This window comes from Musca vetustissima, unplaced genomic scaffold (assembly GCF_032173495.1).
Source record: "Musca vetustissima isolate MV318-11 ecotype Yass unplaced genomic scaffold, APGP_CSIRO_Mvet_v1 utg70015, whole genome shotgun sequence".
NCBI lineage: Eukaryota > Metazoa > Arthropoda > Insecta > Diptera > Muscidae > Musca > Musca vetustissima.
This window is the reverse complement of record NW_026884823.1, coordinates 7,075-32,075: the sequence shown is the minus strand read 5'-3', so window position 1 is coordinate 32,075 and position 25,001 is coordinate 7,075. Positions and strand designations below refer to the sequence as shown.

Genomic DNA, 25,001 nt, shown 5'->3' with positions numbered 1-25,001 from the left:
CGGACCAGAGTTCATTCATTCAACAGAAACAGACGTGCAGCGAAAGTCTGTTCGTGTTCATTTTTCCTATTTAAATTCAACGGAGGATATCTTGGGAAGCATTTCATCTTATCAGCGAGCACTTAGGGTATTTTCCTATGTGTATCGATTTATTCACCGTACCCATCCAAGGTACCGTTCTTCTTTCTCGCGCGCTTCGGAACCTCTCTGCAGTTCGGATATGATCGGAGGTCGTAATATTCTTGTTAAATGGTGTCAAAAGTTCTGTTATCCAGAGGAGTACCGGACATTGTACATGGGAAAGACTGTTTCGTCCTCTAGTTCGCTTCTAAGCTTAAATCCATATCTAGATGCTGATGGTCTAATTCGTTCTTGTGGCCGGTTAGATTCGTCACCTGGAATTTCTTTCGATGAAAGACGTCCGATCATACTCCCGTACAGTTGCAAGTTCTCCAGGCTCTATGTTCAATTTGTTCATCAGATTACCATTCATGGTGGCAATCAACTTATTCTTCGAGTGATAAGATCACAATACTGGATACCCAAGGTAAAGAACATAATCAAGGCAGTCATAAAGGACTGCAAAACGTGTGTTCTTTACAAAAAGCATTGTCAAAAGCAGATCATGGCTGCCCTCCCTCCTGAGCGAACTGTCCTTTCTCGTCCATTTTTCCGTACCGGTCTTGATTTTGCGGGACCGTTTGATGTGAAAAGTTATTACGTGTGCGTGTTCGTGTGTTTTGCCACAAAGGCGATCCATTTGGACCTGTCGACGCCCACGTTCCTAGCAGCCTTCCATCGGTTCGTTTCTAGGAGAGGATGTCCTTCCCACTTATACTCTGACAATGGTACGACCTTTGTAGGGGCGTCCAAAGTTCTTGCTAGAGAATTCATTCATGTTTCGCGTTCGGCTGTGATCTCTCAATATGCTCTTCATAATCTAAACTGGCATTTTATTCCACCTGGGGCACCTCATGTGGTTCGAAATTTCATAAGTTCGAAATTTCTTTCATTTACCTTTCTCTTCCTTTCCTTCTATCTATATTTATGTTACGTCCTTAACCATGCCTAAATCGAACAGCTCCAGTCGCATCAGTCATTCCCGTGACAACCAAGCTCCTCACAGAAAGGGACGTTTCCTCTGCCGTCTGTGCCAGCGTCCGCATCCATTACGATTGTGCAGGAAGTTTTTAGATATGACCATGGCGGATCAGCTGAATGCTGTACGGCGGCATAAATACTGTGTGAACTGCCTGGCTCGCGGACACTCACATGGTACATGCTTTAGCGATCGCGGCAGCCATCATTGCCACAAATTCCACCACACATTGCTGCATGTGAACCCCAAGCTCCGTGACCAGCTTCTGCCAGGAAATTCGTCGTCTCGGTCCAAATCTCGCTCGGTGTCACCAGAGCCATCTACATCAACGAGAACTAATTATCGCGCTGTTGAACCTACTAGGCCCGCCGTTTCGTCCCAAGGATCCCTAACATCATTGATCCACAAGAACTATATAATATTATTGCCCACAGTTCTGGTTCGGATCGACGCGAAAGTGATGGCTCGATGCTTGCTGGATTCGGGTTCGTTGGTGAGTCGCATAGCCCGGGGTTTCGCCGACAAGCACAAGATAGCGCGGCTTACTTTGAGGGAGAAGACCATTTGCGCGCTTACACTCTATTCTAGGCATGATTCGTCCGTGAAGATTGAGGGCACTTTTCGTGTGGAATATCGGATCGCGATGAAGACTTCACTCGAATCACTTCCGGAAGACTACCATAAGCACTTCCCGCATTTGCTGTTCGCCGATCCGGACATCCACAAATCTGCCGGCATCGATATTGTCATCGGAGTGGATCTTTATCCGAGAGTAATGTCAGAAGGGGTGTATTCACGCAGCGCCTTGCCCACTGCTCAGAGTACCATTTTCGGGTGGGCAATTTATGGCTCCTGTTCGAACTGATATTTATTAATATTTTCTTCGAAATGAATTCCACCAATAAATGAAGTTTCTCACATGCACTATTGTTTTTCCTCCTTCCCAAAAAGCACAAACTTTCCTTTTCAGCATATTTAGTATCCAGTGGACAGACCTAGCGAATCTATATGCCTGGGCTGTTCACTCTGAAGGAGGACTGCATCCTAGTACCAGCCCGTTCACCATTATATATATCTAATCTTTCAATATATCAATTTTTTTTGTAAACAAGAGAGAGTGCTAGTTTTTGTCTAATTTCTTTAGTTGCAGTTACTGCAAGGGGACCGGTAATGTTAACGCCAACCACCCTATTCTCTAGTTTCAATTTTTCTTTCATTTGTCTAAATTTGCATCTCTCTCTTGGTACTAAATGATAATGTAGTAAATGCAAATGTTTTCCTTTTACATTGGTTGTTCCTTTTTTCTTTTTTGTAAATAAACTTACTTCTGTACTAACCATCAAACAACCCTGTTCTTGGTAAGGTTCGTTTCCAAATTATCCACCGAATTTTCGATAAATAAAATTCCACTATTTGGCAAACATTCTTTCTAAAACACCTTGTTTTTTCTTCCTTTGGTTTTTTCATACAACTCCGAGGAGAAATTATTCCTGCTCAAGAGACTATACTTTCCTAATTTCGACAGCAGTTAACCATCCCAGCCTTTTGCGTTGCATTCTTGTGATATTGATATTTTCAAGGTCGATTTTCTTCCTTCAGATACGCGCGGTCTTTATAAAAAAATCTCTGTCTATCTCTGTCTCGCGAGATTGTTTCCAAAGTCCCCTTAACAAACCGCTGTTTTTGTCTGGCGTGTAACGCGTTGAAAGCCACGTACGATAATCCTCGTTTGTTGATACATAAACAGTTTAAAATATTATTTGCACTTCCGGTACTTGAAGTTGAGACAAGTTCAGGTCTAAAACAAATCTAGCGTGGTATTAATGGTTGTTTGTCTGTAATGTTTATTTACGACGTTCGTACGGATAATTGGGATCCGTTCTTAGTTTTTATTTGTCTTCAAATTCTACACAAACATTGTGGAAAGATCTCGATAGGTTTTTAACGGAACGAATTTAGACACTCATGTATGCGAGGAAATGACTCAGTCAAAAAATCTAGCTCTAAAAATTTCCAAACCCATGTCCTTCTCGCCTAAGAAAGAATGTATCCTTTGCCCTCAAGCAGAGAATGCAAACAAACAGTACAATACCCGTACGAATCACACAAAGTCACAAACTTTTCATTTTCTTTGAATCGTTTCGTTCATAGTACAAAACAAAATCACAAACTTTTCAAATCAAAAAGAGGCAAACAGTACTATTGCTTTAGTGTACTTCTGTTGTGCAATGTTGAGTCGAAACGTTTGGGAGCGACACGAAAATGAAACGTTCTCAAACGTTTGCTTGAGGAAAATGATCACCTGTTGTGTTTTGTTTGTGTCATTGTTACGGGTACCCTTTGTGCGTTTATGATTGATGCTTTTCTATGGCGAGTTGTTGAGTTTGTCAACAAAATGAAATGTTACTAATTTTTGGTGTGCGCAATGTCGAATAGTATTTCTACACTATTTAGATGACATATTCTTAACTCATAATAAAGAATTCAAAAACATAATTGTTTAATTCAGTCACTATTTTATTAAATAATAAAATATTAAAAATTATTTATGATACACTTTTGCTAAAAAATATAATAAATAAATTAAATTCATTTCATGTAAGCATAAATTAATTTGATTAATTATTAAAATAATGCACAAAGTTTATTTATTACCAATAAAAAAAATAATCCAAAAAACAATTTTTGTAAAAGGCAAAATATAAATTCAATTAATATAAAATTATATTCATTTAAATAAAATTAAAAAATTAGTCTTCGTATTTGAATTCTCCATTCACTCTTGTTAATAAAATACGTTCCAAATTTGTTGGTGTTAGCTTATTACATTGATCTGCTAATATATATTTTTAGGAAGAAAACAGACGTTCCACGCTTACTTGTGTACATGGTATTGCTAACACAACGAATGTAACTGTTGTTAGAGAATTATTTTGTTTTTTTTTTTTTCAATATTCTATAACATTTTCGTTGATTCCTAATCTGCCCTGTTGCTCATAAATGCGGAGATCATTTTCAATATTTGTGAGATTTAGCTCATTGTAAGAAGGCTTATCAAAACTTTTCAAAAACGCTTCAAGTGCAACTTCTGTTTTATTTGATTCAACCTCGGTTGTAGTATTGCAATGTTCAACTTCAGAAAAAGATCAAAATTTCAAAATTTCCTGAAAAAAATTTATTTTTCATTTAAATATTCATCAATTCAAATAAAACGTACCTTTCAAAGTTGAAATCCGCGCATCTAACTGCTTTATAAAATTTATCGCTCTAATAATATTTTCCCCAGTTAGGGAAACTTTTATTCTCGGGTCCAAAAAATAGCAATTATAAACAAATCATTACCAAATAACATACATTTCCGTTTGTTTACAGACGCTATTAAAAGTGAGCATACTTCTGGTTTTGGTAATATCTCCAATTGTAGTAAAATGTTAATTATTTGTATATATAGCTCACTATATATGAGGTTTTCCGACTGCAACTTTTTAGAGGTATCATGAAGCATAAATTAATTTGATTAATTATTAAAATAATGCACAAAGTTTATTTATTACCAATAAAAAAAATAATCCAAAAAACAATTTTTGTAAAAGGCAAAATATAAATTCAATTAATATAAAATTATAATCATTTAAATAAAATTAAAAAATTAGTCTTCGTATTTGAATTCTCCATTCACTCTTGTTAATAAAATACGTTCCAAATTTGTTGGTGTTAGCTTATTACATTGATCTGCTAATATATATTTTTAGGAAGAAAACAGACGTTCCACGCTTACTTGTGTACATGGTATTGCTAACACAACGAATGTAACTGTTGTTAGAGAATTATTTTGTTTTTTTTTTTCAATATTCTATAACATTGTCGTTGATTCCTAATCTGCCCTGTTGCTCATAAATGCGGAGATCATTTTCAATATTTGTGAGATTTAGCTCATTGTAAGAAGGCTTATCAAAACTTTTCAAAAACGCTTCAAGTGCAACTTCTGTTTTATTTGATTCAACCTCGGTTGTAGTATTGCAATGTTCAACTTCAAAAAAAGATCAAAATTTCAAAATTTCCTGAAAAAAATGTATTTTTCATTTAAATATTCATCAATTCAAATAAAACGTACCTTTCAAAGTTGAAATCCGCGCATCTAACTGCTTTATAAAATTTATCGCTCTAATAATATTATCCCCAGTTAGGGAAACTTTTATTCTCGGGTCCAAAAAATAGCAATTATAAACAAATCATTACCAAATAACATACATTTCCGTTTGTTTACAGACTCTATTAAAAGTGAGCATACTTCTGTTTTTGGTAATATCTCCAATTGTAGTAAAATGTTAATTATTTGTATATATAGCTCACTATATATGAGGTTTTCCGACTGCAACTTTTTAGAGGTATCATGAATGACTTTAAAAACGTTTATAAACTATTCAACTGATTTCCAGCTATCATCATATATGTCGAAGAATGGATTATCTTCTTGTATCATATTTAGGAAATCCTTTAAATCGGTTAATCTTTCCAACATTATATATATAGAATTCCATCTAGTTACGCAGACTAAAATTGGTATTTTAAATCCACTAGATCTCAAAACGTTGAGATATGTTTGGGTTATAATGTTATAATGTTGGGTTATATGTTTGGGTTCAAACTGTTTACAGGCTTAATCATATTAGCTCCATTATCTGTTGTTATTGATAATATTTGGTTTACATTTAAACTATATTCTTCCAAAATATCTAGCAGCACATTTTCAAATATTCGCTCGTGTGTCTCTGTTTCAATTCTTCTATTCCGAGAGTTTTTATAACAATGATGCTATCGCTAATGTATTGCACGTTTACACCCAAAACACTTACATTTAGCCTGAATCAATTTTCAAAGATATCAGTTTTCCTTGTAGATCGTTGCTTATTTCATTCTTTAAATTTGACGAAAACTCTACAATCCTTTGCATAACGTTATGCTCAATTAACTTTTTTTTTAATTGTTATTTATTAGTTCATTATTTTCATACAAATTTACAAATAAAAGCCCCTGCGCCTTAGAGGCATTATAGAGGCAAAAATGGCAACATGTTTACAAACTATATAAATAATATTATTTGTATTATTTCTGCATTTTAAATGAATATCACATGACAACAAAATTAAAAATCAACTTATTACAAATTTAGAAGTGTTTCCACATTGAAAAGTATATTTTTTTAAATGAAATTTGAAGGTAGACAAAACGTCAATATTTTTTAAAGACAGCGGGAGAGCATTATATAGAGTGGGTCCCGAATAGCCAATACGTTGTTTTGTCACCTCTAAACTGCATCTGATAACTCTAAGATTATTTGAATGACACGTTGGTATTCCATTCTGCGAATAATTTGTTTCGAAACTTATTAGTCTGGAACCGTGTATTGCCTTAAACATATATATAAGTATTTGTTGCTTGTATATTCCATGAACCGGAAGAACTGTTTTGGCAATGTCCTTGTATAGGTCAACAGTAGGATACATTAAAGGAAGATTGTAGACCACTTTTAAGGCCTTATTTTGAGCACATTGTATGGCGTTTAAACTTGCGCTGTTTTTGTTAGCAAAGATAATAGGCAAGTATGTAAGATGGGAGTGGATTATTAAGTTATATATTATGATTTTCGCCGACTTATTCAACTTATTTTTAAACTTGTACAAAATACCAGTCCCGGCAGAAATCTTGGATGTAATATTCTTAGTATGAGTTTCCCATGATAAGTTACGGCTCATAGTAATTCCTAGATACTTCACATGTTGTGATTCAAGTATTGGTAAACCATCAATATACACCGACATATCCTCATCACGTTTCAAATGTGGTTTGAACCTAATGAATTTAGTTTTGCCCGAATTCAAGATTAATTTATTAAGACGTGCAAATTCTGAAATTAAGGCTGCATCGTATTCAATCTGCGTTTTCAAAACTACATTGTAGTTGTAATTGTAAAAAAGGCAAACATCATCAGCAAACATGAATAATTTTCCAAAAAAAATATATTTTTCATATCATTGATGTAAATTTTAAAGAGTAACGGTCCGAGAATACTTCCTTGTGAAACCCCATGTTGTATCTCTCGTAATGTACTCCGAGTTTTCCCAATCTGCACATATTGGAATCGACAACGCAAGTAATCCTCCAACAGGCATAACGAGCTTCCGGAAACACCAATACTTTTAAGTTTTTTAACCAAAATATCGTGATGTACAAGATCAAAAGCTTTTGAAAAATCGAAGAAAACACCAGCTACACCCTTAAAACCAGAGTCAAGGCCACTGTAGATAGTCTCCATGACATTGATCATTGCCTCCTCAGTCCCCATGCCTTTACGGAATCCAAATTGTTGTTCATATAGAATGTGATTTTCAGACACATAGTCCGACAACTGCTCAAAAACGATTTTTTCAAAAACTTTGTCTATGGTAGACAATATTGAAATGGGACGAAATTCTCATATATTCTATGTATGTATTTTGGGACAATTGGGGTAACATCCATCAACAATCATTTTGTTAAATATGTTCGTCAGTATTTCAGGAACAATTGGTTGTGCAGCCAACAATGTCTTTGGTGTGATACCATCAGAGCCTGGACATTTTTTTTGCAGCTACGACATTTCAATACATTCTCCATGTTACATCCTGCCTGGGTAATGGTATGCAAATAGTTTACGTTATCATCACTTCTTCTGCAATAGTATTCTTCAATGTTGCAACAGACTCCACAAAAAATATATTAAAAACTTCTACCTTCTCCGCATCTGAAAAAACACATTCTTCATCTCATTTATTTTATCTCGAGTATGTCCTAGTTCCTTATTTAAAAATCTTCATGTTTTTTTTAACGTCATTATCGCACGATCTTATCCCATCCATATAATAATTGTTCATAAGTGTGTTATTGCAATCTTTTATAACTTTGCTAAGTTTTCTTAGAATATTCCGATATTTGCCCTTGTCTTCTACCTTCCTTCCCTTCTTTAGAATTTTCCTTTTAAAACATATGATTGAAAAACAATTCTTTATTTGTCCATGGGGTTATCAATTCTCGTACGTCAGCGGTTTTCTCATATATTGTTGTAGAACGAGTTAATGCCGATGACTCCACGTCCATAAAAACTTTACATGCATTAGGTGTATTCTCAACATCAAGAGCTGAAAGTTCATTCTGCAGTAAATGCGACAATTTTCTGTAATTCACATGCCTCCGCTGGTAGTTCACGTGATCATCAACCACGAAATGTATATCTACATGACAACTTAACCAATTGTGGTCTGACAATACGTTTTCAGTGCTTAACACCTTCACTTTATTCGGTATATTAAGGTATACCCAATCAATTGATTTCTGACTGCACGCTCTAGTGACAAGTATACCTACTGACTGATTAAACATACAATTTAGTTTGATATTAGTATCATTTGAGGAAAGGCCGTCAACATTTAAATCACCAACTAGTAATTTTGGGCCTGGTATCATATCATTCAAAATATTTTCCATTCTGTTAACAAAAGATTTGAAATTGCATCGAAATATACGAAATTCTCATATATTCTATGTATGTATTTTGGGACAATTGGGGTAACATCCATCAACAATCATTTTGTTAAATATGTTCGTCAGTATTTCAGGAACAATTGGTTGTGCAGCCAACAATGTCTTTGGTGTGATACCATCAGAGCCTGGACTTTTTTTGCAGCTACGACATTTCAATACATTCTCCATGTTACATCCTGCCTGGGTAATGGTATGCAAATAGTTTACGTTATCATCACTTCTTCTGCAATAGTATTCTTCAATGTTGCAACAGACTCCACAAAAAATATATTAAAAACTTCTACCTTCTCCGCATCTGAAAAAACACATTCTTCATCTCATTTATTTTATCTCGAGTATGTTCCTTATTTAAAAATCTTCATGTTTTTTTTAACGTCATTATCGCACGATCTTATCCCATCCATATAATAATTGTTCATAAGTGTGTTATTGCAATCTTTTATAACTTTGCTAAGTTTTCTTAGAATATTCCGATATTTGCCCTTGTCTTCTACCTTCCTTCCCTTCTTTAGAATTTTCCTTTTAAAACATATGATTGAAAAACAATTCTTTATTTGTCCATGGGGTTATCAATTCTCGTACGTCAGCGGTTTTCTCATATATTGTTGTAGAACGAGTTAATGCCGATGACTCCACGTCCATAAAAACTTTACATGCATTAGGTGTATTCTCAACATCAAGAGCTGAAAGTTCATTCTGCAGTAAATGCGACAATTTTCTGTAATTCACATGCCTCCGCTGGTAGTTCACGTGATCATCAACCACGAAATGTATATCTACATGACAACTTAACCAATTGTGGTCTGACAATACGTTTTCAGTGCTTAACACCTTCACTTTATTCGGTATATTAAGGTATACCCAATCAATTGATTTCTGACTGCACGCTCTAGTGACAAGTATACCTACTGACTGATTAAACATACAATTTAGTTTGATATTAGTATCATTTGAGGAAAGGCCGTCAACATTTAAATCACCAACTAGTAATTTTGGGCCTGGTATCATATCATTCAAAATATTTTCCATTCTGTTAACAAAAGATTTGAAATTGCATCGAAATATACGATATGCGACAATTTTGTTTTGGCGGTGAAGATGTAGATTTTTGTTCCACCAGGGCGCATATTGGTTTCTTTTATTTTTCCTTAAAGGGATATATTTATTCTTATTGCCTTGGTGACTGTCGCATTAATTTTGTTAGGATTTCTTACAAATTATGTACTATTTAACTCCATGTCTATAGCGGCACTATATTCTAACCATCTTGCATTTTTGAAGTTGTAATTTGGGATTTGTTTCATGGATGACCATGTATATAGCAGGTCACTGCTATATAGGTCATCTATTGTCACACATGGCGTTAAGGGTAAGAGGGATGTAGAGCAACATGCAATAGAGTTATTTCAATTACGATATTTAGCAGTTTAGACGAATTATAGACTCTTTTATGTGGGATATGATTTTTGATAAAAACAGCTAAGCCGTTTTTTGCATTGATGTTTGATGGTTCATTGGTGGAGTACGCATGGTATAAGTTAGGCGCAATAGGGTGAGATTGGAATGGAATGTGGGTCTCTTGCAATGAGATAAAGTGCGGGCAGTGATCTTGAATTAACAATTGTAGGTCGACGTAATTGTTTATTAACCCTTTTATATTCCATTGTATTATTTTGAAATCGATCATAGATACGGATAAAGTTACAAAATAATGTTATGGTACACATTATTCTGACATTATCGTATCTTCAAGACCGTTTGTTGCATCTCTTCTACAAGTTATTTTGGCAGATACTTTAGCTGAAACCGGAGTTTCAATGTTATTTTTGGTTTTGTTTATATTTTCTATTTTTGTGGTGAATGTGTTGAGTAATTCTTCTTTATTTATTGTTTCGCTTGTTGTATTCCGTTGGTATTCTTTTGTAGTATTTGTTTTTGTGATGGGAGTGTGTTGAGTTTTATTTGATTTTAAAGTTTCTGTGATGAGTTCTTCAGTTATTGTGCTTTGTTGATGTTGTGTTACTTTGGTAGGTGTTGCGAGAGCAATATTATTGTTGGTGTTTTGTATTATAACGTTGTTGTGTTTGTTTGCCATCCTGGCGGTACTGGTTATGTTTATTCTTTTTTGCGCTCTTCTATGGGATCTGAGAGTTTTTCTATGGGTATGTTAGACGGAGTTAGTTTTGGGGCATTTTTGCTGCTTCTTTAAAAGAGCATTTATTTATTATTTTATATCTAAGTACCGTTTTTCTCTGCTGGAACTCAGGGCAATCTTTATTGGTGGCCCTATGTTGGTGTTCGCAGTTGATGCATTTGACATGAGTACAGAGAGTGGGATCGTGTATTACAGATGCACATACTTCACACATAGGAGAATTTTGGCAGAATTTTTTGGTGTGGCCTAATTTAAAACAATTTTTGCATTGTATTGGATTTGGTATATACTCTTTCACAATACAGCTTATTATCCCAATATCAACAACCTTTGGAACTTCATACAGGTTGAAACTAAGTATGTGGGATGGAGTGTTTGATACTTTACTATCTTGGAATCTGGTTATTTTTTCGCAGTAGTAGCATTCGACCGGACAAATTCCACTAAGATTTTTAGTTTTTATAAACCGATTAGCCTGGTACTCATTTTTGGTCAGAAATAGAATATTACCATCTCTAGTAAATATTGTTTTTAAAGTAGGCTCAGCAGATATACCTTGTATTGCTTTTGATATTAAAAATATGTTAAATGGTTTGAGCGATTTTTCTGGGTGTTTACTTTTCATGATAACATATTTCGGACAGGATTGGTTTTTAGGTTTGTGTGTTATTAGAGCTGGAAAGTCTAATGTATTTCCCAGAGCTAAGGACCCAGTTTTGTGTTTTTTCCTTTTGGGAGAAGAACTGGAGCCGCCGTCTGGATCCAGATCCTTATAATAGTTTCCTCCCGAGGAGGATGCCATGACGAAGAGATTTGAGGATTAACACTAAAAACTTTGTAAACAAAAGTAACCGTTGTTTGAGATAGAAAAAATAAACTCTGTGCGCTGTGAGAGAAAAGTCGACTGTTCACAACGAGTGTTGAGAGTAAACTGGAACATTTTTATTATTATACTGTGACCGATAATTGCCCTAAATCTATATTAATAATAAGTATTAAGGTCGTCCATGTTTCAACCACACAGTTGACAGTGATCTAGTGATTTAAGTCCATTTTAGGTTCTGATACAAATATTGGTTTTCTTGAAAAGTTTACAAAGCATATTACGTTATAGCTTCTACCATGTTTATAAGGCACAAATCCACAAACAATTTAATGTCTCAATATAGGAAAAAATGGACTTAGACCACTTTTAAAATAAATGACTGATATAAGGTATATGTTTTTATCAAGAATTTAACCATTTACATATTAGAATTTCATGAAGGTTTGGTAAAATATTAAGATGTGCAGTCAATGTATCAATTCAATATTCACAAAACAAAAATTTAATGTTGCCCCTGAAGGAATGGCGTGATTCCAACTTGATCAAAGTTTGAATCTGACATTCCATTCAACTGACATTACATACAAAATTTTGACACTTGGTGGGGAGGTACAACAAGGAATGGTTCGAGGAAATTAGGAGATTAAAGCCATCAATTTTTACATCACACAATTCAATCGCCAACACATTCAGATTACCCTCACTTTTATTCACAATTGTTCTATATTTCAGATTAGACTTTATGTATAACGATGTCCCTCCAAAGCCATCAATACGCTCACAGTGCTCAACATTATATCCAAAAATAGAATATAACGATAAATTTTGAGTGTTTCTTGCACGGCAATTATATCGGGAAGCTTGGAAAATTTACTTACTTCGGGCTTAAATCGATTAAACTTATCCAACGAGGAAACACTTCTAATACAATATTAAAAAAAATTGAATTGATATTATTTAAATATTCATTATAATGTTTAATATTCAGGAAATAATTAGAATTCATTAAATTAAAATAATATATAATCAAGATACATGGTCAGGATAAGATAATTTTTTAATTGGGCGACAAAAACCCTGCTCCTTCGTCTTCATCATCATCTTCATCATCGTCTTCATTATCCACAGAGTGGTCGACATCATCCACTTCTTCATGCTCTTATTAGAATAGGCTTTGATTTTTCATATTTCTTTGCAAAAATTCTACCCCTTTGTACATAAACGAATTTAAAAATCACGACTTAAGCGATCTCGCATAACGCAATAACTCCAGATTGTCCTTGGTAAGGAAATCATTTATATAGACGTCCTTCATGTTATCAACGTCTTTAAGATTCTTTTTTTCATCCATGAATGCAGTTTTGGATTTCTTATTTGAAAATTTAACGACAACTGAGGCTTTGTTATTGTTATTACGACGTGAGAAATAGGCGACTTCTATATCCGACTCATGTAAAACGCAACCAATAGTTGCGATGACATAAAATTCATCGTCTTCTTCATTTCTCTCATTTCTTCAAGCAACTCCTTCATTTCACCACCAATGTTGGTCGACAGAAATGACAGAAATACTCAAGAGAGGAGTCGTTGGCTTGCCTCTCAACTTCAATTTTGTTTAATCGTGTGCATAACGTGTGGAGAATTTTGCCACAATCGTCACACTCAAACGAGTCATCGTTATCCAACACTTCTGAGTTACATTGACAACAGACAATTCTTTTCTTTTTGTTATTGATACTTCTCCTTGTTTTTGGAGCCATACTTCATAAACACAAAGTGTCAAACACTTGTTATTTTTATAAGAAACACAATTGTGTTAACACTGATATTTATTACTTTGAATATTTAATAATTTTTCGCAGTAAACGGAGCGCACGAAATTTTGACGTCTGCTCTCAACTAGGGTTGCCAAACTTATTCCAAACTTAACGTTAAATGGACGGTCCTCGGTCATGCGCAACGGTTTGCCATTTCTGGTAAACAGTTCCACTATAGCGTTCTCTACACTACCTTTATCAACAGTGCAGGAAATTTTTAGAGTTTGTTTGTTCACATTTTTAACTGCTTGTCCATTTTTCTTTTGTAAATAATTTTGGTATAAACCAGGGTAAACATTTTTTAAATGTCGCTCTAAATTACCGGCATGTCCATTTAAAGTTTTACGACAATTTTCGTTCTGACACATATATGTGTTATTTTGATCATTAAAATCAAAACATCCCATAATATCCGTTTTTTTGGACGTGGCATGATCCTACAATGATACTGATCAGCTAAGAAATATTACCGTTTCTATCTAGTGTTGCCTGTATTGAAAACTTTTCCCAAAACAGGAGTTGCTTTGCTCGAATTGGAGATTTTTTGAAGTTGGGGATTTTTTGGGTTAAATTTATAAATCAAATAAAAATAATAACATTAAATAAAAACCTTCAAAAATATAATCTGTCTAAATATTAAAAATTTTCATTTTGTATCTTTAATCCAAAATTCTAGAAATGTTGACTGGGTGACACAATAATCATGCATGACAAAGCCAACACTGAGACTCAAACGCTAGAAATGCTGACTGGGTGACAAAATTACACTGTTGAGTACTTTTTGATTTCGTTTTGTTTGCACTCATGAGCGCAAACAGTACGATACACAAAACGAAAGAACTTTATATGTGGTTTTCTTTCGTTTCGTTTGGTTCTTATGAAAAGTACGAAACAAAACGATTGCAAACGTTTCATATCGTTTTTTTTTTTCTACTATGCCCTCAACAGTACCATCAGCTTTCTGAATGTCCTCGATTCAAAAGTATGTCGCTATCGGCTAGATTTTCTACAGTGAAACGTCGCACAGTGGGTTGAGCGGTAGGCAAAGTGAAGATTAATTCAGGAAAGCCGTAATTTTAAAATATTGATATTTTTAATTGATGGATTTTCATAAATACATAAAAAAGCATAATCATAAAAACAAAAAAAAAATAAATAAATAAAAAATTGTTGTTTTAATATTTTATGGCCTTTTTTGTATTTTGGAAAAGGTGGTCTTGTATCACAATTTCTTCAAATTCCATAATTCCACATATTTAAAAAAAAGTTACATTAGAAAATATTATTATATCTTATCGATCAATATTCATAAAGAAAAACCATAGTATAAAAATAAAACAAACAACCATTACAGGAAAAAAATTATTAAAAAAATGTAATTGTACGTTTTTTTATTTACTTCATTTCATTAATTTTAACAGTATTATTAATTTCATAATCATCATTCACTTCACAACCATTATAAAACTAATTTACTTAATAAGAATCTTTTACTTCTTAATCATCATACAATTTTTTAAAATTACCATTATCACTTTCCTTTTGAGTAAGGATAAGTAAGTCCAAAGCAGTCCGAGGCATTTGCTGTATTTTCTTTTTACAGCTCTTCCTCTTGCTCGAAATAAATTGATCTGAACATAAAATAAATATATTAAAGACATCTTCTATTGTATTTTCCATACAGAATTTACAGTAAAAGTGCTCCCAATAGTTTTGAAAGTCCTTTATTCTGGCTTCCTGAGATTCTTAATTTAGCTGACTTATTTTACTTTAATTTAATAAGTCAAAAAATGCAATAAAAGGCAAAAAGATTTTCTGGAATTTATAAGCTGAAACTTCATATTTTTTTAGAAAATATAAGCAGTTTTACTAAGTTTCACCGATTATTCAGTTGGAACAACTTCCCAATTTTTTTTTAATATTTCCAAAACATTTATCTAAACAAACAAATATTTATCACATGCTCAAACACCTGAAGTAGACGGCTCCATAAAAAATCCCTTTTAGAAGTCTTAATTAAAAATATGATCACTGGAACATCTGTACATCTTTTATCGAATATAGCTAATGTTACTCCCTTAATTAAATTAAACTTCCTCAACTAGAAGGTTCTGGCCTCTAAAAAATTTTTGAGAATTATTGTGAAGAAACAATTATAGAATTTCGTAGTGTTTGCTTCGACGTATTATATTTTCTCGTGGCTGAGAAAAATCCCTTCTAAGGAATTCAAGGTAAATTCGTTCACAGATCCGTTTGTCTAGGTTACCAAAGGATAGGTTTGTGTATTCCTATCCTAAACTAATATTGCACATCATTGTGTTTTCAATAGAAAACGGTGCTCAATATCAGCGAGGCTATAACATTTATGGATATGAATTCCCTATTGTCTATTTTTATTGCGTTTTGGTGTTATTGCACAAAAAGTATAAATTTTAGTTCTATTAAAACTTATTCTTTTAAGATTGTCTGTGGTACACAAAAAGAAACCGGTCTTCAACAATGGCCCAAAAAGAAATCCCTGGCCTCACTTATGATATTCCCGAGGCCAGCACAATTTGAGGTTTTTATTGCAAATCTACGATAAGATACCATCAGCAAACAAACAAATCTTCATATTCTCGTACACCTCTTATTTTGGTTTTTATTCACAACACCCAACAAAAAATTGTCTTAGTTTCACTTATTGTTTGACCTTTTTTGCGGTTATTGAACTAATGGCTTCAATTTCCCGTATTTTACCTTTTATACTTTGGCGGCACATTAAAATTATCAAACATTAGTGTGTAATTAAAATCATTTTATTTCTTGCCGCCAGTAGCAAAAATTTTGCACAAACTTAAGTATCACAGAAATAGCGATTTGACAACTTACCATTTCACAGATAAATGACATAAAAACCAATATTTCTGAAAAGAAGAAAAAGAATAATTTTGCCAACATTTCAAAATGCTAATACATTAATTTTTACGCCGATTGAGATTTTAATAGATAAGATTGGATAAACAAACAACGTTGGGGCTATTTGAAAAATTTGCGGCACATGAAAAAAATATATATTTTTGTTGAGTATTCAAAATTTTTCCTATCAGTAAAAATTATAAAACGGCGCCCGCTTGCACTGTTTTTTACTAATTGGAATCAATAAGAATTCATTCGACGCGAAATTAAATTGTCTGTTTGAATTTGTTACAAGAATAGGTCCTTGAACAAACAATGGAAGATTTAATAAAAAAAATTGAAAATTTGAATTTCTTCATCTGCCGTTTCATCAGTTTTTACTAAAAAATATAATAAAAATACCGTTGGATAGGCCTATCTTTCCTCTTCCTAGTAAAATGAAAATACTCAAATCGAGTAGTGGAGATATTGCTGATTTTTTAAAAAACACACAAAAAAAAACAAAACGGGTTTTTGGCGATAACTTCAGGTTTTGAGCGTGTATTGAAAATTCTAAAAATGTAGTTTAACTCAGCTGTTCAAGGCGCACAAGATGTACTAGGTATCTATTATAGTTGTTTTTTGTACCATAATGTTATCGATTCTAAAGAATCAGTAAGAACATCTCTAATCAAAACTTACTGGAGAAAATACGGAGAACGAGACTAATAAGCAGATGGAGCAGTTTTTAAGAAAATTGTCAAATAATCATGTAAGTGAGATACCAAAAAAATAAGACTTCGCGTAAAAATTAACAACATTTTCATATTATTTCAAGCCAAGCCTATCGTGAAGTGATAAGAAAGTGTTAAAGAGATATTGTTAAAACAATGTTAAAAAAATGTTGTTAGTGTGCATCTGAGTTTTATTAACGATTATAGGGAGATTAAAAAAGAGTTCGACAGTGAGACTATAGGATATCGTTCTCAAGTAGTCGTTCAATAAGAAACAACAGTGGAACCTGTGCAGTTACAATAGATGATAGAAAGTGTTGTTAGTAAAACACTGTGTGAACAGGAAGAATAAATTAGAAGTGAATTTCAAGAGCAACTTGATATTCTCAATAAACGGATTTCAGAATTAAAAGTAGATGCTCCCAATGAATAAACATTCGAGAAAATTACAATTAACTAGCTGACCCGGCAAACGTTGTTTTGCCTTATTAATATTGCATCAATATAAGGTTAAAAAACATTTGCCACTAAGTTTCTGTCAATAAAATATTAACTGGTTGTTGGAGCAGTTTTATTGATTAAAATTGATTTTTTTATTGTAATTGTTATTTCAATTTATGTATTTTTCTTGATTTTTTATTTTATTTATTTTTGAATTTTAATTAATTTATAACATGAACTAATAATAATGTAGACACAATATGAATTTCTTAGTTGTAATAATTAGTAGTTAAATAGTATGTAAAATTACAATTAAGTTAGAAGTAGAAAGATAGGATAATGGAAAAGAAGGATATGATAATGGAAATGATAGGATAATGCACAAAAAGTATAAATTTTAGTTCTATTAAAACTTATTCTTTTAAGATTGCCTGTGGTACAAAAAAGAAACCGGTCTTCAACAATGGCCCAAAAAGAAATCCCTGGCCTCACGATATTCCCGAGGCCAGTACAATTTGAGGTTTTTATTGCAAATCTACGATAAGATACCATTAGCAAACAAACAAATCTTCATATTCTCGTACACCTCTTATTTTGGTTTTTATTCACAACACCCAACAAAAAATTGTCTTAGTTTCACTTATTGTTTGACCTTTTTTGCGGTTATTGAACTAATGGCTTCAATTTCCCGTATTTTACCTTTTATACTTTGGCGGCACATTCATTGCGCCGCGCAATTTGTCTGCTGAATAAAAACGAACAAAGACGGAATGGCTGGCATTTCTTACCCGGACAAGCTATGGAATTTAATAAGGTAAAGTAAATTTATTAAAATTATCAAACATTAGTGTGTAATTAAAATCATTTTATTTCTTGCCGCCAGTAGACATCAACGCCACGCAAAATTTTTGCACAAACTTAAGTATCACAGAAATAGCGATTTGACAAATTACCATTTCACAGATAAATGACATAAAAACCAATATTTCTGAGAAGAAGAAAAAGAATAATTTTGCCAACATTTCAAAATGCTAATACATTAATTTTTACGCCGATTGAGATTTTAATAGATAAGATTGGATAAACAAACAACGTTGGGACTATTTGAAAAATTTGCGGCACATGAAAAAAAGTAAAAGTAAAAGTTATAAAATGGCGCCCGCTTGCACTGTGTTTTACTAATTGGAATCAATAAGAATTCATTCGACGGGAAATTAAATTTTCTGTTGTTTGAATTTGTTACAAGAATAGGTTCTTGAACAAACAATGGAGGATTTAAATAAAGTTGAAAATTTGAATTTCTTCATCTGCCGTTTCATCAGTTTTTACTAAAAAATATAATAAAAATACCGTTGGATAGGCCTATCTTTCCTCTTCCTAGTAAAATGAAAAGACTCAAATCGAGTAGTGGAGATATTGCTGATTTTTTAAAAAACACACAAAAAAAAGTTTTTGGCGATAACTTCAGGTTTTGAGGGTATATTGAAAATTCTAAAAATTTAGTTTAACTCAGCTGTTCAAGGCGCACACGATGTACTAGGTCTCTATTATAGTTGTTTTTTGTACCATAATGTTATCGATTCTAAAGAATCAGTAAGAACATCTCTAATCAAAACTTACTGGAGAAAATACGGAGAACGAGACTAATAAGCAGATGGAGCAGTTTTTAAGAAAATTGTCATATAATCATGTAAGTGAGATACCAAAAAAAATAAGACTTCGCGTAAAAATTAACAACATTTTCATATTATTTCAAGCCAAGCCTATCGTGAAGTGATAAGAAAGTGTTAAAGAGATATTGTTAAAACAATGTTAAAAAAAATTGTGTTAGTGTGCATCTGAGTTTTATTAACGATTATAGCGAGATTAAAAAAGAGTTCGACAGTGAGACTGTAGGATATCGTTCTCAAGTAGTCGTTCAATAAGAAACAACAGTGGAACCTGTGCAGTTACAATAGATGATAGAAAGTGTTGTTAGTAAAACACTGTGTGAACAGGAAGAATAAATTAGAAGTGAATTTCAAGAGCAACTTGATATTCTCAATAAACGGATTTCACGGATTTCAGAATTAAAAGTAGATGCTCCCAATGAATAAACATTCGAGAAAATTACAATTAACTAGCTGACCCGGCAAACGTTGTTTTGCCTTATTAATATTGCATCAATATAAGGTTAAAAAACATTTGCCACTAAGTTTCTGTCAATAAAATATTAACTGGTTGTTGGAGCAGTTTTATTGATTAAAATTATTTTTTTTATTGTAATTGTTATTTCAATTTATGTATTTTTCTTGATTTTTTATTTTATTTATTTTTGAATTTTAATTAATTTATAACATGAACTAATAATAATGTAGACACAATATGAATTTCTTAGTTGTAATAATTAGTAGTTAAATAGTATGTAAAATTACAATTAAGTTAGATGTAGAAGGATAGGATAATGGAAAAGAATAATAATAAAGTCATTGTTGTGAATTATACCGCCAACGAAACGCGTCTGATTTCTTCTCGCCATCCAGGAATCCCTAAATAAATTAAAAAATAAAAACATTTTAAAAAAATTATAAATAAATTAATTTTATAATTCAAAAGTGAAATTACCTTAAAATAAAGGTGAACATTTTGGTGCCGAAACCCGGGAAATTAAGTGTCGGTGTGTTTTGATAAGTTTCTTCAAAATAGCCTTGCTAAAGTACTGCAAGAAAGGAGAAGAAGACAATACTAAAAAAATAATTAAATTAATTAAATAAAATAAAAAAATATATACTCTCCTTAAAGAAAAACACTGCTGTATCCAGATCCAGATGCCCCGTCGCTGTGATTACCGTTTATGCTGGAGCAAACACAACAATCAGGAGAGTGATTCTGATCCACAGGTAACAGCGTTGGACATAATTTGTGTGAATCCTAACCTGTAAATTACTCAGTGTTAGAGAATTTGTAATACAAAATTTATTTTATCACAATTCACACAAATTATCCCTATACGCTTGATATTTCAAATTATATATATTTTGTGAATCGTTTTGGCTTGATTTCGCGGCAAGATAACACAAACTTAATTATTACATATAAATTAAGTTTGCCTTTTCTTATTCCGCTTTTCGCTTTGTCAGCCATTCCACTTGTTGTAATTTTATACATTCGTAGCACCACACTAATCCGCGAAAATAAACTAAAACTAATTATAATCAAAATATTTCAAATCGGCAAAATTTACATATATTTTTTAATTTATTAAATTTATTTGTTTAATTGTGCCTTTTTCACTTCATTTTCTTTGTTTTAATTAGTTTCTACTAGTGCCAAACACTTCGTGAGTAATTGACTACTTGTATTCGGTTACTCCATTTGGTAAACAGCGTTATCGATAGTTATCGAAACATCAATATTAAGGGTGCTATAGACGACGCAATTTTTGTAAAATTTCTAAAATATTGAAATTTGAGTGTTTACATTCGTAAACCAAACAGTTTAATTAAAATAATAATTAAATTGTCATTTAAAGCTGACATTGAATAAAATTTTGATAAAAGCGAGAGTTTATTTTAAATAAACTAGTTCATTACCTTACACTAATAATAAGTGTGTAAATACATTTTTGTTTAAAATTTTAAATTTAATTCAAATTATTTAAATATAATGGCTGGTGGTAAGAAGCACCAAAGCACTCCCGATACGGAAGTTTGCCAACATTAAGCAACAGAAAGAAAATGTAATTGAAAACATTGAAAGAATTAAAACTTCTTTCAGAGAAAAAAGAATTTCGGTCAATACAATTGAACTAGAATGTCGCTTAGACATTCTTAATAAATATATTGATGATGCAATGAGATTGCAATCCGAACTTGACATTCTAGATCCCGATACGGCAAAGTCAATATTTTTAGGAATTTTGTCTAAAAATTGGAGAAGTAGTATGCTTGAAACTTCATTTTGTGGCCAATCACATCAATCGAGATTGCCAAATATGAAATTGCCTAAATTTAGCGGAAAATATTCAGAATATAAAAATTTTATGAGTCTTTTTGAAAATTTAGTTCACACAGATCCGACATTGACAGACATAGAAAAATGCAATCACTTAATTTCATGCTTGTCCGATGAAGCTCTCGGCACTGTAAGAGCATTTCAGATTTCTGAAGAAAATTATCCCAAGGCATTAGCTAGTCTGAAAAAGGTTTATGATAATCATTGTTTAATATTTTTCGATAATATTGCGAAACTTTTTGATCTTCCTGAGATCCCTAAACATTCAGCTTCTGCTTTGCGTAGCATGATCGACACCGTTTCTGCTATTTATGATTCACTGTTGTCTATTGGTGATGATAAAAAGATTACGAATGCCATTTTAATTCATTTAGTTATGTCAAAGGTCGATCCAATCACTAAATCCAAATGGGAAGAACAGCTTGATTTCGAGAAGCTCCCATTATGGTCTGATTGCGAGGCTGCTTTAAATAAAAGATATCAGCATATATCAGCTGAAGAATCTTCTGGTGCAAGACCCAAAATTAATAAACCAAAGTTTGATAATCAGCCTAAAAGGAACTTTAAAACGTCACATTCAGTTTCTAAACAGAAACCATCTTCTGAAAAGTGCGTGTTCTGTAGATCTTTACAGCATAATATAAATAATTGTACTTCCTTCATTGCCGTACCAGTTCTGCAAAGATTTGAATTTATTAAAGATGTCCCTGCTTGCATTAATTGACTAAAAAAGGTCAAACTGTTGCCAAATGCAACTCAGGAGTGAAGTGTAGAGTATGCGGTGGTTCACACCATTTCTTACTGCATCGATACGCTTCTGATCAAGAGCAGCCTTCTACGTCTAGCGCTTCGGTCAACTATTCATCGTCGAATGAAGGCGTAATGTTGGCCACAGCATTAGTGAAGGTCCGTAGTAGCTCAGGAAAATATATTCTGGCTAGAGCTCTTTTAGATTCCGGTTCTCAACCTAATTTGATAACCGAGGACTTGGTACAAAGGCTCAAAATAAAACGGGAAAGTGGCAGGTTAAATTCAACTGGCATATCGAGTTGAACCGAGTTATCCGGTTCTGCAAAAACCTTCTCTTGGCTGGATCGTAGCTGGCAAATACGATGAGTCAAAGGGGTCGAATTCAGGTGTATGTCACTTGAATGTTGCCATAGAAAATGATGAGGAGTTGGAAGAAATTCCAAATAATTGTGCTAAAATTCGGTCTGAGGAACATCAAAAATGTGAGGACCGTTTCCAAAAATATGTTCGACGTTTATCGTCAGGACGCTTCCAAGTGTCTTTATCTTTCAAAGAAGATGTGAAACTTTTGGGTTCGTCATTTGAAACAGCCAAAAGGCGGTTTCTGGCATTGGAAAGAAAACCTTCTCATGACGACACATCTAAAGAAATGTATAATTCTTTCATAAAAGAGAATCTTGACTTAGGTCACATGGAAAAAACCAACAATAAAATTCGTAATAACCCACATTATTTCATTCCTCATCAATATGTTTTCCAACCTCAAAGTACAACTACGAAACTTCGCGTCGTTTTTGATGCATCGAGTAAAACATCTTCACATGTTTCACTCAATGATCTCTTGATGCTAGGTCCAACCATCCAAGAAGAGTTGTACTCAACGTTACTTCGATTCTACTTACATAAATACGCAATTACAGATATTGAGAAAATGTATCGTAAAGTTTTAATCGACGAAAAAGATAGAGATTTTCATTTAATCCTTTGGAGACAAAACGAAAGTGATCCGTTGCAAATTTTCAGATTGAATACGGTCACTTATGGTACTTCGTCCGCTCCATTTCTAGCAATTCGTTGCTTAAACCATTTGAGCGATTTGTCCAAAGAGACTTGGCCTATTGGTGCCATAGTTATAAGCAACGACTTCTATGTGGATGTTTTGTTGACTGGTTCTGCTGATTTGAATAGTCTTCTCACAATTCGGGATGAAGTCACTACTATTCTCAGTTCAGCGGGATTAAATCTCACAAAATGGTTTTCTAATCACCCAGATTTTAATGAGACAGCTTGTAGTGAAAAGTTGTTACACTCGGATTCCGAGACTGCAAGGGCATTGGGAATTCATTGGGCCCCGAGAAATGATGTTTTCAAATTTTACATAGATGGAGGCTTCCAAGATCTGAAAGCTACTAAAAGACACATCCAGATTTTAATGAGACAGCTTGTAGTGAAAAGTTGTTACACTCGGATTCCGAGACTGCAAGGGCATTGGGAATTCATTGGGCCCCAAAAATGTTGTTTTCAAATTTTACATAGATAGAGGCTTCCAAGATCTGAAAGCTACTAAAAGACACATTTTGTCAATATCTTCCCGTTTGTTTGATCCCCTCGGCCTTTTGTGTCTAATAATAACCAAAATGTTATTGCAAGAACTTTGGATTAACAAATTAGGCTGGGATGAATCGATTCCCATGCGTTTGAGTTCAGTCTGGGAAGATTTCAAATTCAATCGTTCAAAGTTGGATACGATTCAAATCCCAAGATTCGTAAACACGAATGTTTCATCTAGAAACCAAATTCATGGTTTCTCAGATGCATCGATGCGTGCCTATGGATGTTGTTTCTATATTCGTTCGCAGGACTCTAATGGAGTATCTTGCAAGCTGCTAACAGCTAAATCTAAAGTAGCTCCCCTCAAAACTATGACTCTTCCGAGGTTGGAGCTCTCAGCAGCACATCTCATGGCAAATAAGTGGTTACGAATTAAACCAATGATAAACTTTGATGTTGAAAAAATATACTTTTGGTCCGATTCTGATATTATACTATACTGGTTAAAACCCCATCCTTCTTCCCTGGCCACATTTGTCTCAAATCGTGTCGCAGAAATTCAAGAATGGTCACAAAAATGCAGTTGGCGTCATGTGCCAACTAAACAGAATTCAGCCGACATTGTGTCGAGAGAATGCAGTGTAGATGAAATTAAATCATCGATATGGTTTGAAAGACCTAAATTTTTGTTAGACGATATGTCTAAATGGCCAGTCAACAAGCATTTCGAGTTGACTGAGGAGCAAAAATCATTGGAAACAAGAAAATCCAAAGTATTGCTGACCTCAAATAGTAAGACAGATAAGGAATGTTCTGAGAACGTTCTTTTGAAATTAATAAATGTTCATTCATCATATAAAAAACTTCTAAGAGTGCTTTCATATGTTTTCCGATTTGTCGATCGTGTTAAGAAACGAAAGATATCCAAATCTATCTGTCTTACAGCTCAAGAATTGAATTGGTCTTTTCTTAAATTTGTAGAAGCAGTTCAAAAAGAGAGTTTCTCAGAAGAGATTTCTAAAATAAAGAAGTCAATATACTTAATATCCAATATCCAGAAATTGACACCATTTATCCACGATTTCACTGAGTGTAAGCGTACCTTTTTTTTACTTCGAGTAGGTGGAAGACTGTTAAATGCACAATTGCCAATGACACAAAGTTTCCACTTTTACGT

General features: G+C 33.2%; 1 protein-coding gene across 1 annotated transcript; it reads left to right on the top strand.

Moving 5' to 3' along the window:
* Window positions 1-1,064: 1,064 nt before the first annotated feature.
* LOC133331842 (uncharacterized) lies at window positions 1,065-24,616 on the top strand (the record flags this gene model as incomplete). Its single annotated transcript, XM_061540225.1, has 4 exons — window positions 1,065-1,871; window positions 17,957-18,038; window positions 22,624-23,730; window positions 23,810-24,616. Coding segments are annotated over exons 1-4 (2,803 nt in total), but the record flags the coding sequence as incomplete, so codon positions are not given.
* Window positions 24,617-25,001: the final 385 nt, after the last annotated feature.